General features: G+C 62.6%; 1 protein-coding gene across 1 annotated transcript; it reads left to right on the forward strand.

Annotated features, from left to right (window-relative positions):
- Nucleotides 1-7438: 7438 nt before the first annotated feature.
- Nucleotides 7439-13641, forward strand: MNEG_6880 (beta-mannosidase; the record flags this gene model as incomplete). Its single annotated transcript, XM_014044645.1, has 13 exons — nt 7439-7507; nt 7723-7781; nt 7931-8110; nt 8419-8548; nt 8758-8816; nt 9061-9810; nt 10028-10112; nt 10342-10539; nt 10743-10817; nt 11030-11203; nt 11504-11612; nt 11864-12303; nt 12547-13641. The coding sequence occupies 13 exons, from the start codon at nt 7439-7441 to the stop codon at nt 13639-13641; spliced, it is 3423 nt and encodes a 1140-aa protein (XP_013900099.1).
- Between the last annotated feature and the right edge of the window lie 573 nt (nt 13642-14214).

Raw genomic sequence — 14214 nt, forward strand, 5'->3', positions numbered from 1 at the left:
CGGCGGCTACGGGTCTGCCCCCGACGGCGGGTATGGCGGCTACGGCTACGGTGCCGCGCCGGCCGCCACGCGCCCCGCCCGCCGCCTGGCCGCGGTGGAGCCCGCTGCGCGCCTGGCCGCCTATGGCGACGCCGCGGGGCCGCAATACGGCGGTTACGGTTATGGCGGCTACGGCGGCCTCTAGGCCAGCGATTGAACCCTGTGCCGGGGTCCTAAAGAGGGGAAGTTTGCGCGCTACACACCTTGCCAAGCAACCGATGCAACCGACGCAGGCGCATAACCAAACATGCCGCAACCGTAGCGCATCCTGATATAACGCCCGCGCCGCTGGCCGCCGCACTGCTCAAACAACCCTACCGGCCGAGAGCCCAGATGGATGCGGCGACCCAACGCCCGCCGGCTGCCGCCGCCGGCGCGGGCGCAGCGCTCGCCGCCAGTTCTTATCGCGACGCCGCCCGACGGACCCCGTGCGGGCAGTCGGGCGCGCGCCAGCTTTCTGCCTCCGCGCGCCGCGTGCGTTTGGGCGCGCCTTGTTGTTCTTGCCAGGGGTCGGAAGCCATCTTGTGGGTTTGACAGGCGCCCCCAAGCCTGGGGGGCATCACCCGCTGAGACACGCGTGACACATGTGATGCTTAACTAAGCGCACTGTTTGAATTGCTTCAAGCCTCATATGCCTTTGCACGCGCTCCGACCCTGCATCATCATTCTGCTCAGGAAACCTTTTGCATGTTGTCTGGCGAACTGCGCCGCGGCCGTCGCTCAGCCCCGCGCCGCCCCGCGCGCCGGCGGCAGGCGCGGCGGCCGCGGCCCAGCGCCAGGGGTGGCTGCTGGTGCCCGCTGCAAACCACAGCGAGCGCCGCGGCCTCCCATTCCCAGATGTTGGGAGCGTGGCCCCGATCGTTTGCAGTGCTGCAAGGCGGGCCAATCCCGCCGCGCCGGCATGCGCTGGCCTCGACTGAGGCCCTTCCCACACAAACACCTGGCCGCCTCACCGGCAGCACCCCGCTCGGCTGTCAACACCGCAGCCAGGCCCAAACCCCTTTGGTGACACTCAAAGGCGAGGGATCCCGCTCCAGGGCGTATTGCTGAGCCCTTGCCAAGGCCCTCGTTATCGGCAACCTCAGAGCGTTGCGGCTTGGGGCGCAAGGGGGCAGCCGCATCTGTGTGCGGGCCTCCATCCCGACTGCCGCGGGGCGGGGGGGCACGGCGAGCGTTCGTCCGCAGAGCGGCACACGGCGACTAGACGCCCCACAGGCTCGGGGCTGAAATGCTAGATTTCGAGAGGTGTGGGTGGATTCGCGGGCGGGACAGCTTGATAGCTTTGTGTAATCGACATTTGCAGCAGCCGCGCCGCTGGTTCGGCTATTGATCACCAATTGTGGGGAGCAAGGACTTGCAGTGCCGGCGCACGGTGAACGGGCAGCGTACCAGTCATGCAGGCCATGTAGGAAGCTCCTGCAGTGCACAACCCAATTTGTCTGTACAAAGGTTCCAGTAAACACGGCAGGCGCAAGGCAAGGGAGCAGCCGCCACTACTATGACCCGCTATTGGGCCCCCGCCCTGCCGGCGCCAGCGCCCGGGCATTGTGCAGCGCCCGCCGAGCAGTCTCGCCCACGCGGCGCGCTGTTGCGCAGGCCTCCTCGTCGCCGTCACTCGCTTGTTCCTCGGCGGCGCAGCGCTCAGCGAGCTCAGCCAATGCAGTGCAGCCCCCAGCCTGCGGTGGTAGCCGTAATGTTGCCAAGAGTGACGAGAACTCTTCAGGCTGTCCACAATTCAATACATATAATACCAGCAGAGCCGCTGTTTGGAGTGGACAACAATCCATGATATGTACAGAGATGCAAACGCATGAACAACAATCCATGATATGTACAGAGATGCAAACGCGTGAACATTGCTCAGTCAGGCGTGCAGATCCACTGCACACCAGACACACGCATACACACGTACGCACCTGCTGCAGCACGACTGCCCCCGCCTCGTCAGCAGCCAAGTTGACAAGGGCGCCGGCCGCGCCGCCAGCCACCACCCAGCACGGGTGGTCCAAGAGCGCCGCGAGCGCCTGCGCCACCACTTGCCCCGGCCGTGACCCAGCCATCGCGGCCCGAAGCGCCGGTGATCCGCGAAGGAGGTTTGACAGCGCGCGCGCGGCCTCGGCGGCGGCTTCGTCGTTGCCGCTGGTGAGCAGCGGCTCGAGGCTGGCCAGCAGCAGTTGGGGGTCAAGGGCGAGCACCTTTCGCACGAGGTTGTCAACCACGCATGAGTGCGCATCCAGGGAATGGCGTGACGAGCGGGCACCGGGGCGAAGTTTAGGATTTCAGCAGTGTCCCCGGACAAGGGCACCACGTATGCCACGGCTGGCATGCGGCTGCACGCGCACGGGCAGCACGTGAGCCGGCATGAACAGGCTGAATTCTGCTTCTCTGCCTATCACTTTTGCTCTTCCGTCTGTCACACAAGGACACACACACACACACACACACACACACACACACACACACACACACACACGCGCGCGCGCGCGCACACACACACACACACGCACACGCACACGCACACACACATGCATAAACGCACAAACGCACACACGCAATCACACACACACACGCACACAAAACAACCATGCTGCACCCACCTTGTTGGAGGGAGGAGCTGGCAATGGCTTCCAGTAGAACGCCAGGTTGCTGAGCGCTGCCACAGCGTTCAACACCAGCTCTCCAGATCTTTCAAAGCTGCAGCTACCTAGCAGCTGCACCAGCACTCCCGCCAAGTCGACGCTCGCCGCCAGTGCGCGGCCAGCAGGGTCGTGCATTGCCAAGTTTGCAAGCAAGCGCAGCAGCTTCACGCACGCCTCCTCAGCTTCTGCTGACGTCGTGGACGCATTTGTTCCCCCCATCGACTGCAGATGTCCACCGGCATCGACCAAGCACCCAGTTGCGGCAGCTGCGGCCGCCACGGCATCGAACTGCAGCACCAGCAGCCGCACTGGGGTGTCACGCGCGTGCAGGTCGTCTCCAAGCACTGTGCGTGCTTGCGCGCTGTGTGAGGTGGCATTGCCCAGCACAAACGCGATGCGCAGCAGCACCGGCGCTCGGCTGTGGTGAAGCTCTGCCATCCGCAGCAGCACTAGGAGTGCATTGGGTGCGGCTTCAAGTGCGTTCAAGCAGCGAGTATCGCTAGACAGCTTGCTCAGGCACCTTGAAATGTTGAGCACGAGCTCCTCCTCTGTTGGGTACGACTCCAGCGCCTGCATCAGCGCCGACAAACAGCTCTGGCAGCTGCCAGCGCCGCACGGCTCAACGCCGCGTTTGCCTGGGTGGCTGCCACCTCCGATTGTGTTTGAAGCGGGCTGCAGGTCGGGTCGGGCAAAATGTGCCGCGTGCTGGAGCTCGACTGCCAGATTCCGCAGCGCTGCTGCCGCCTGGACAGCAACCTGCACTGGCTGGTCATTGCCTTGCTGCTGCTGCTGCTGCTGCTGCTGCTGCTCCTGCTGCTGCTGCTGTTGCTGCTCCTGCTGCTGCTGCTGCTGCTGCTGCTGCTGCTGCTGCTGCTGCTGCTGCTGCTGTTGCCATCGTTGCTGCCCGCCCCTCTCTGCGCACATGCAAGCCAGCAGCCGCCCCAGGCACGCCACACCGCCAGCCCGCGCCAGCGCGCGTTGGTTGGCCGTGCTACAGCTGATATTCTTGACCACTGCCGACAGATACAGCAACACGCCACAGCACCCATCCGCCTGCTGGTTTGCACGGCCGCAGCCCGCCGCCGCCACAGCATGACCCTCGGCCAGTGCCGCTGCCGCCAAACCAGGCCCTGCTGGCGCCGCCGCACTGCATGCTGCACCGATCGGCGCGCCGCCACTTGCTGCAGCAAGTGCTGCGGTGTGGGCGCCGATTGCGCCGATGACAGGACGCAGCATCCCGCCAAGCCGGAAGCGTGTATCGTTGGCGCCGTCCTTGGAAAGGCGGTACAGCATGCGTGCCGCCTGCTGCATCTGATATGAGCCCACGGGCAGCAGCCGGAGCAGCACAGAGCCGACCTGCCGACATTGCAACAGGGAGGCAGGGCGGACATGGCTGTCGCTGCTAGAGCAAAGACTCAATCCATCAAAGCCGGCTCTACCCAAGGCCGATGGCATCTTGAGTGGCCAGCCCAACTGATCGACTGGCAACACACGAACCTGACTCACAAGAACAAATCCGCGGCGGAGCGGCGGGCGCACCTTCAGCAAGACCTCTGGCTTGGGGCAATCCGCCAATCGCACCATCGCCGCCACGACAGCATCCCTCAGGCCAGCGGGCTCCCCCTGCGGACCTGAGAGCCCGCACTCCAGCCACCTGCAGGCATACCACGCGAGAATGGCTCTCACAAGCCACATGAGCCTCCGATGTCTCATACATGGCTGTGCGCTGGGGGTTGAGGGCATACAGCATGCATGATCAGGCATGAAGCGTAGGCTGTGTGGGATACCACAGTGCTGCCACTGAGGCGCACTGCCAAGAGACGGCCTGCCCTCACTTGTTCAAATCGCCTTGCGCCTCCGCTGTGTCAACCATCGATTGCACATATGACACCTGCAGCAGCAGCGTTGCCACTGATTGTGGTGTGGGCGCCAGGGACGCATTTTGCAGCTCCACGACTGCACGCGCCAGGCTCTGTTGCCATTGCTGTGCGTTGCGTTCTGCCAGCTCTCGCTGGCAACCTTCGTCCACCTCATGCTGCTGCTGTTGTTGCTGCTGCTGCTGCTGCTGCTGCTGCTGCTGCTGCTGCTGCTGCTGCTGCTGCTGCTGCTGCTGCTGTCCCCGGAGAGTGGTCGGCTTGGAGGCGTAGAGCGCCAGCCGCTGGTCGTTGAGGCCACCATCATCCGCGCTGCTGCTCGCCCAGCTGCAAATGCTCGCTGAACTCACTACACCCGTAAGACAGCCTCCTTCTGACTGTGCGCCAACAAACTTCGCTGGCCGCGGGCAGCATGCAGGGGTGTGGGCCTGCGGTAACGCAAGTTGCCGCGATAGGGCGCCAGCCGACGCACATTGCCGCCCGCAGCCGCTCAGCCGGTGAGGCGCAGTGCTGCCTATCGCGTTGCTGAGCGGCGGCAGGGGGCGCGTGCCATCAAAGCTGCTGCTTGATGCCGCTGTGAGCACCGCTGATCGGGCTCGAGTGTATGATGTCTGCTCATCATTTTCATGCTCGCTTGCAACCCACACATCTGCCCTACTGCCACTTCCAAGGATGGCGAATCCGCAACTGATGCCGCCGCTCCTACTACTGCTGCTGCTGCTACTGCTGCTACTGCTGCTGGTGGATGGTCTTGGCAGCAGAGGGTTGCACAATCTGGGCACTTGCGATGGGGTTTGGCCTGTTGCAGCCACGAAAAATCCAGCGGAGCCGCCTGGCCCACTCGACGACTGTGGTCGGGTGGAGTAGTGCTCCGATTGAAGCAAACGGCGGCCCGCGTCTCCAGGCGTCCAAGGGCGGGTAGGCTCCTTCAGGGATGGCCTGAGCGTGCACAGCATATGGATATGGATTGTACGCTCTTCCGCCATTCCAGACGCTAATGCAGCAGTGCAGCAGGTTGCAGTGAAACAAGCAGCATGCGCATGCGCAGAGCCTTAGCAGTGCTGTGTGCGCCAGGGCCGCGGATTGAACCTACTTTGCGGCATGCTGTATGCGAGATGTCTGCGGCGTTGGCAGGGCGGGTAGGCAGTCCTTTGAGTCGGAACGTGACCGCATGTTGACCAAGGTTGAGGGCGGGCGAGCCCATTACACCAGAGATGCTCGAACTTGGGTTTTACTCGTTGCACACGATGTGTCGTGTGCGCGATCTGGTTCGACACTTGAGTTACACGTTGACCATCTGTAGGCTACCGGTGATAGATACAACCACCAGAAAACTTGTCGCCACTGCTGGCTATGTGATCAATGATAGCGATGTATTGTAGAGGGAACGTGGTGCTAAGTTCATCTCGTTGCTGAGCCGCTTCTTCGAGTTTGGAGCTGTATGTGGCAATAAGACCATATGACAGTGCTGGCTGTCATATGGTCTTGGGCAGGCCTCACCACAGTGGTGGCACTGCAGGGTCGGCGAGAAAAAGGCAGCAGAACTGCACCTCCTGCTCCAGGCTCACCTCCAGGCTGGCCCAGGCTGGGCTGGGTCCCTCAAAGCTTCAAGCGGCCATTCTAAAAGTTTCAACTATTCCTGTCAGTGATTTCGCAGCACTGCCCGATTACGGAAGAGGTCGAGGGGCGCCTATTTGCTCCAAACCCCGGCCTAGGAGAGGCGCTTGTGCTGGGTGGTGGCCCGCTGCTTGTGCGCTGCTGCTCGTCTTTGGCTGCGCCAATGGGATGCCACCGCACCACATTCAGTGCCTACAGTATTCCATGTGACGGGTGCTGCCGTGCTGCACAAGTCTGCATACCAAGCACACATTCGGATGCACTTCAAACCTGGTGCCCTGCAGGCTCGAACCCCCCTTAAATCGTACTGTCAAACTGCTGCGCAAGAGGGGTTGACTGTCGCAGGTGCTGAACTAGTTATACAAGGTGACGTTTCTCAACCTCTCGTCAGACAGGTCTGCCAGACCCATGACAGCGATCGGAGTGCCCCCTGCCTGCTTTTCTTTGGAATCGAGACGGCGGCGGCATTTGACAACAGCCACTGGTTGGTATCTCAGTGAAAGCAATGCGTTGGGCAGCTGCTTTAATGATTTGCAGGTGGGACCATGCCGCATGCTCCGCAGTTGCGCCTCGTCTTCCTCATCTCAACCAGGAGCCTAAATCCTAGGGGATGGGGCCTGTGGGCTGTCTGTTCTTTGTGACGATGGTGGTGGCTGCAGGCACGAATCTGGGGGGCGCAAGCCGTGGAGGGGTGCTGATTTGATCGGCAGACTTGACTTCGCAACGCTGGGGCCCGGCGCTGCAGCATGGGTCCAACACCATAGGGATTCATGAGTTTCGATAACAGCCTGACCTAGCTCTTGTGCCTCAGCCACTATTGCCGCACGAACACATACAGCAAATCCAGGCAGTACTCGTGCAGGCCATGCTGATGGCGGATGTTGGTGCTAGGGCGTCATGCCCGGGCGCGTAACATGGCGATAATTTCATGGATCACTCTTTTTAAGCTTTTGATCGGGTTCATTGGTGTCTTGTAGGGCCGGCGCCGAGGGTCCTGATCGGGCAGGTCACCTTTCCTGCTTCATCACTCTCAAAAGCACAAAGCTGCCTCTTCGTCTTTGCCGTATCTCAGCTCCGCAGTATTCAAGTTGCATGAATATACATTATAAGTCATAATATTACACCGAAGCACCCAGCAGAACTCGATTTCTGCCAGGTACCAGGGCTTGATCGGTCGGGGTGCCCATCATGCAGCGGGCCGTGGCCCTGCTGCTCCTCGGGGCCTTATGCGGTGCCATGGCTTCGCAAGGGCAGTCCTCCAGCACCGCGATGCTGCTTGACGGGCTGTCCTGGGGCATCTCGAACGGCAACGGGTCCATCAGCCTCCGCAGCAGCCTGGTGAGGCCCGAACGATAAGGGACTTTTCAAGACGGTTAAGATCACATCTTAAATCCCTCAGCAGTCGCCAGTGCTGCACTAGCTATTGTTGGCGCCGCTGCTGCTGCTGCTGCTGACCGGCTGCAGCTGGTGCTGACCGCCGCTGCAGCCACACTGCAAGTCCGCCATGCGCGCTGCCATCTATGCACCTCACGCCTACACTGTCTCTCCCGCAGCCGGCGTATCCTGTGAATCTGCTGCAAAAGGAGGGGATAATACAGGACCCCCTCTACAGGTGAGATCCCGGGCGCCACGCCCCTCGCATGTTGCGCAGTTTCTTGCTCCCCGCAGGGAGCATGATCAGCCACAGCAAAATGTGAATTTTAATGCCATCTCCGCGCTCCTGATGGTTTGCCGCTCACTGCGCACCCGCCCACCTAAAAGGTTTGGTGAGATTGAGACGCGCTGGGTTGCCCTTGACACATGGACCTTTGCAGCGGTGTTCACGCCAACAGAGGAGCTGCTGGCCCGCTCCAGTGTCGACCTGGTGCTCGACGGCGTTGACACCTTTGCCAGCGTGTACCTCAACGGGGAGCTGCTTGCCAAGCTGGAGAACTTCCACAGGTGTGCATCCGTTCCTATTTGCAGCTGAAGATGCGCCCTTGTTGATGCATGCAGCAGGGTCCTTACAAAGCGTGTGGAGGTTTTAACGGCAGCGCATGCGGAAGGGTGGTGGTGCAAAGCAGATACTTGATGACCCTGGTTGGACTCTGCAGCTGGCAGCAGCGCCTCGCATGCACGCACGCGCACACGCACCCACGCACGCACGCACGCGCGCGCGTGCACGCACGCACGCGCACACACACACACACACACACACACACACACACACATACACACACACACACGCGCGCACACTCACGGACATCCAGGCGCTACACCCTGCCAGCCAAGCAGTGGCTGCAGAGTGGCGCCAACACACTGCGCATCACGCTGCACCCAGCTATCCCCATCGCCATTGAGCGCAAGAAAAACCACCCTTACTGGATTCCCACGGTCACGGTGAGCACTAGGCTGTCAACCAGCACTACGGAGTTGGTTGCAGCCAGCACCAGATAGCAAGGTCAATGCTCTGAAGGATGCGGCAGGTCTGGTAGGGAGGCACAGACAGGAGCTGAACATGCCGGGCGTACCAGGATTTGGTTGGCCCTTGCACAACACTCCTGTCCGCTGCCTCAGTGCTGCTATCACGCTAAACCCGTGTACCGCAGCAACTGGGCAACACCGATGCCTACAACTTTGCGCGCAAGCCTGCCTACGATTTTGGATGGTGAGGCCTCACACAACAACCAGAGCAGCAGACGTTGACAAGGCTGTGGCACCCAGACATGACGCTGGGACAAGCAGGGAATCCTCATGCAAAGCGGCTGCTCCAATGCTTGACCTTTGAACAAACAGCAGCTTTTGCGCCACACAGTCAACATCACTCCTGGATACGCCCGCAAAGCCACCTTGCCCTTCACTCCCTGCCAACCCCCAGCTCCAAACCGCCTTTCCAACCTCCCCGCCCGCAGGGACTGGGGCCCCGGCCTGGCCGCGTCTGGCATCTTTGGCGGCGTCTCCCTCCTGGGCTACGACTCCGCCGTCCTCCGCTCCGCCCACGTCCGCCAGGCCCGCCAGCCCAACGGCGACTTCCTGCTGCGCGTCGAGGCGCAGCTGCTCGCGCCCGACGCGGGCGACCACGGGGTGCTGTCTGCTGAGCTTCCCGCCCTCACCGGCCTCAAGGCGGCTGCCCAGCTGAAGATCGCCCCCTCAGACGCCGCACGCGGGCTCGTCACCGGGCCCATCTTGGAGATCGCCGTCCCTGCCAGCAGCGTGAAGCTCTGGTGGCCTGTCGGTTACGGCGAGCAGCCGCTGTACAGGCTCGTCGTGAAGTTCACGCCCAATGCCACCCTGGACGCCGCCGCCGGCGACGCAAAGGTCGATGGCAGCAGTGCTGCTGCGGCCGCCAGCCCGGCGCCGTCTGTCCTCGAGCGGCGCGTCGGCTTCAGGACCGTCGAGCTGGTTGAGAAGCCCCTCAGCGAGGCGGCCTCGGAGCTTCTGAGCGGCGCCGGCGGCGGCTGGGCCAACAGCGTCAAGCCCGGCGGCGGCGGCCGCGCGTGCGCGGGCATGTCGAACTGCGGGCAGTACGGCTGGGTGGACGGCAAGAAGTGGACGTTTGTCAGCGAGGCCCTGGCGGCCCCCAACGAGGTGTACCCCGTCAGCGGGTACGACTTCCCCGGCGCCTACCCCAACAGCAGCATGCCCGGCGGCGACAACCCCTGGTGGGTGCAGTGATGGCCAGATCTTTCGACGGGCCTCGGTAGAGCCACCAACAGTCGGCGGCGTATGGCGCCGGCCGCAGCGGTTGACCGCAGTCGGACGGCTTGTGCAAGAGGTCGCGCTGGCGTCTCCTACCCAGATGTCTCCGCTCGCATCCACGCATTGAGATGGTTGAGCAGCGCCCCTCCGTGCTCACACCTCGAATCGTGCCCACTGCAGGTGGAACCAGAAGCTGGGTGTGTGGACAGGCTGGGGCGGCCCCAACCTGGCAGACCGCATTGAGGGCGAATCAATGTACTTCAAGGTGCGCGCTGGGCTGCTGATCAGCGGGCGCCGACCCGCCCAAGCGTCGAGCAGCGAGCGCCGCCGCGGCGGTGGCGAGGCGGAGCGGGGGTGCCTGGTTGCCCACCACCCCGCGGCTGACTCTTTGCATCATGCAGCCAAGGCTTTGTTGGCAAAAGCCCACGCTGGAGCCGCCCTGAGCTCCTGTATGAACCCAACAATCCTAAACCCTTGAAACTCCCAAAACCTAGGTCAACGGCGTGCCGATCTACGCCAAGGGCTCGAATATCATCCCCTTCCATACCATCCCCGCCAACGCCACGCCGGAGCTGATCGCGTCGACCGTTGACCTGGCGCTTGACAGCCGCATGAACATGCTGCGCGTGTGGGGCGGCGGCTGGTACATGCCTGAGCAGTTCTATGACCTGGCCGACGAGAAGGGCCTCCTGGTGAGGCCCCCTGGGTGTGGCGTGGGGTATGTGACGTCCCAGCAGCACGACAAGAACGGTGGAGGAGTGGTGCATGTCGCAGGGAAACCTTCCAGGCCAGGTGGAGTATGCTTATGGCACGCGTACATGCATCCCAGGATTGGCTTAACGGTGCCTGCCTCTCGCTCCCGCGGCACGATCGTCAAACCTTATCTTGTTTTTAGGTGTGGCAGGAGACAATGTTTGCGTGCGCGTCCTACCCTCGTGATGACAAGTTTATGGCAGAGGTCAAGGCTGAGGTGCGCGGCCGCGCAGGGCTGGAGTGATCCGATGGGTTTGTTCCTGCACAGCACCTCACTGTCGCGCCTTCCCCAGCCCGTGGCGTTGCAAGGGTATGGGCTGCTGGTCAAACCCAGCAACATACACGAAGTGACAGCACACAGCACGTGGCACTCCTGGTGAACCCTGTTTCATCCCCCCCTCCCCCACCACCACCAAACCTGCACTCCAGGTGGAGCAGCAGATCCGCCGCATCGGGGGCCACCCGAGTGTCGTGATATGGGGCGGCAACAATGAGATCGAGACCAGCCTGGAGTGGTACCGTGAGACCCAGAACAACCCGGCCCTGTTCGTCCACGACTATACGGAGCTGTTTGTGGCCGCCATCGGCGGCCTCATGCAGGAGGTGGGGGTCGAGCTGCCCGTGAATGTGCATTCGTTGTGGCTGAGACTGTTTGGTGTTTCTCGTACGTGAGGTATCCCCTCATTTCGTTGCGCATGTGTGAGATTGAGGTTTGCATGTGATGAGCCTGTGCACCTGTGCGTGGTGACAGCTGGGCGGACGGGAGACTGTGCATGAAGCCTTTAGGTGTGAATAATGTGGATGGTTGGGATCTGGCCCAGATCACCCCCCCCCCCACCTGCACCCTGTGCTTGCTGAACCCTGGGCCCACCTTGTGCCTTGCCCTGTGATTGCTGTGCACAGCTGGTGCCGGAGACGCCGTTTGTCGACAGCTCTCCCTCCAACGGCGTCATCAGCCGCAAGCCCTACATCAAGCGCTGGGGCGGCGCTTGGGACCCACGCTACGGCGATGGTGAGGCTGCCACCACCAGCCAGTGATGCTGTTGCTGCTGTCATCTCTTGGCAGTGGTGGTGCTATTGTAGCTGTTTCTAGATTGCTGTGTGCAACGTGTGTGCGTCAAGCTGGAAGACAGCGTCGCGGTTGCCTACAGCTGACACATCACTTGGTGAGCTCGCAGCGGTTGCATGCAGGCCTCATACACCGCTGTCGCCTCACATCCCCCCATCATCGCCACCGCCCCAACCCCTTTATTGAATATGCAGTCCACCATTACGACTATAACGCGGACTGCCAGAACTTTAAGAACTACCCCATGGCCAAGTTCGTCAGCGAGCACGGCTGGCCGTCCTTCCCCACCTGGCCCACCTTCAAGGCCGCCACCGCTGACGAGGACTGGGCTGTCGGGTCGCCTGGCATGGAGTTCCGCCAGCGCCACTACAACAAGACACTCGAGATGACCGACCAGTACATGAAGCACTTCCGGCTGCCCGCCAGCTGGCAGGGGGCAACCAAGGATGAGTCGTTCGCGAAGTGGAAGCAGTACCTCTACATGAACCACGTGCAGCAGGCGATGTGCATCGACACCGCGTTCAGCTACTGGCGGCGGCTGCGTTCCGAGCCCAAGGGGCTGACGATGGGCATCCTGTACTGGCAGCTGAACGATGTCTGGGCGGGCGCGAGCTGGAGCGGCATCGATTACGAGGTGCGGCGCGCGCGTTTGATCTCAGTGTGTGAGGGGCTGTCCTGCCTTCACGGATGTGTGCAGTCGGGGCCATGCATGTGCCTCTGTGTCAGGAGGGATTGAGCTTTCCTGAAGGCTGTTGTGGTGCAATCTCGCCCAATGGATGTCGTCTAGCTCTCTTGCTGGATGAGATTGGATGCCCACACACTTACACGATCCCCTTCGTGTCGCTTCGCACTCTCCACCCTCATGCAACCTCGTTAGGGCCGCTACAAGCCCATGCAGTACCGCGTCAAGCACCAGTTTGCCGACTTTGTGGTGCAGACAGTCCTGGACAACGGCCGCGCCCACGTTTTCGTGGTATCCGATGACATGCTGCCCACCACAGCAACCTTGGACATCTCAATCTTCCGCCTGGCCAGCCCCGACGGCGAGGCCTGCGCCGCGCCCGCCGTCACAACGGGCGGCGCGGCCGCGGCGCCGCCGACCACGGCCGCAGTGAAGGTCAAGGGCTCCGCGGGCCGCCGCCTCAAGGGCCGCGGCCCACCTCACGCACCCTTCGCCGACCCCCTCCCGGCGTCCGGCCCCGCCACTACGGAGGAGGCTCCCTCGCTCGCGGCCGCGGCGCCCGACTCCCCGCCCGCCTGGGCGCGCCGCATCACCGTCGGCGTCCCCGCGCTCAACGCCGCCATCGTGCTCAACGCGACGGTGGCCGAGGTCCTGCGCAGCGTCCCCGGCTGCACCGAAAGCACCTGCTTCCTCCGCGTCACGGCCACCACCGAGCCCACCAAGTTCAAGCCCACCCAGACCAGTACCTCGGACCTGTTCTTCGTGAACTTCAAGGACCTGGCGCTCGCCGAGCCCAAGATCACAACCTCGGGCTTCGCCCAGGACGCGCCCGACGCGGTCAGCTTTGATCTCGCCGCCGCAGACGCCGCGGCGCTGCTGGTTGTGGCGGAGACCGACCTCAAGGGCCGCTTTGATGACAACATGGTCAACCTCCCGCCCTGCGGCGCGGCGCGGCTCACGTTCAAGGCGGAGAAGGGGTCCAATGTTACGGTCGCGCAGCTCAAGGCGTCGCTGACGCTGGCCCACCTGTACGGGAACCAGGAGCCAGCCGAGACCAGCCGCCAGCCCGAGGCCGACCCCGAGGCGATCGCCATCGCGGCCGCCGTCGCCGCCGCGATGGCGCCGGCGCCGGCAGCCAGCGGGGCTGCGGCGGAGGCTGAGGCGGGCGAGGTGCTCGGGCCCATGGTGGCGGCTGCGGCGGTCAAGCCGGCCGCCAAGGCGGCAGCGAAGGGGCCCAAGGCTGTCGCGGCAGCGCAGGACAAGCCGTCCCTGAGGCGCAGGTCCTGGTGATTCATGAAACTTCATGGTAATTTATTGGTGTCATGATACATCAATGCACTCACAGGAGCAGGTTTGGCTCAAACTTGGCCAAGGTGTCCCATCCATTTGGCTATCAATGTACGCGGCAGCACTAGCGCCCGTGCGGAGACGTGGATGTGTTGGGTGCAAGGCTGTTTGATTCATCACAGCACAGTGACAAGGCGCATGGAGCGGATGTGGCTTTCCCGCCTCTGCTCTTCGTTCCCTTTCCCCCTCATTATCCCGGGACTTATGCAAGGCCTCAGCTGGCCAGTGCCGCAGCCACCAACCTCGCAGTCTTTAAGGCGTTATCTGGGTTGAGCAGGCAGGCAGTCGGGCAGGCCTGATTGTTTTTTGAAGGGGAGGCTGCAAACGCCTCCCACGCCGCCGACTCGATGAGCAGTATTCATCGCATTTTAGGCACCACCCGGTGCTTGTTGGCTGATGTTGATTCGCCCACCTGGCTGTCTGGGCCCCTGTCCTTCCGATGCCCTGACGCGCCAGCGGCGCAGGTTCCCCGCTGGAGCACAATAAAACCCCCCACCCTCAGCGCTTCGATTGATT

This window comes from Monoraphidium neglectum (assembly GCF_000611645.1).
Source record: "Monoraphidium neglectum strain SAG 48.87 unplaced genomic scaffold scaffold01165, whole genome shotgun sequence".
Classification (NCBI taxonomy): Eukaryota; Viridiplantae; Chlorophyta; class Chlorophyceae; order Sphaeropleales; family Selenastraceae; genus Monoraphidium; species Monoraphidium neglectum.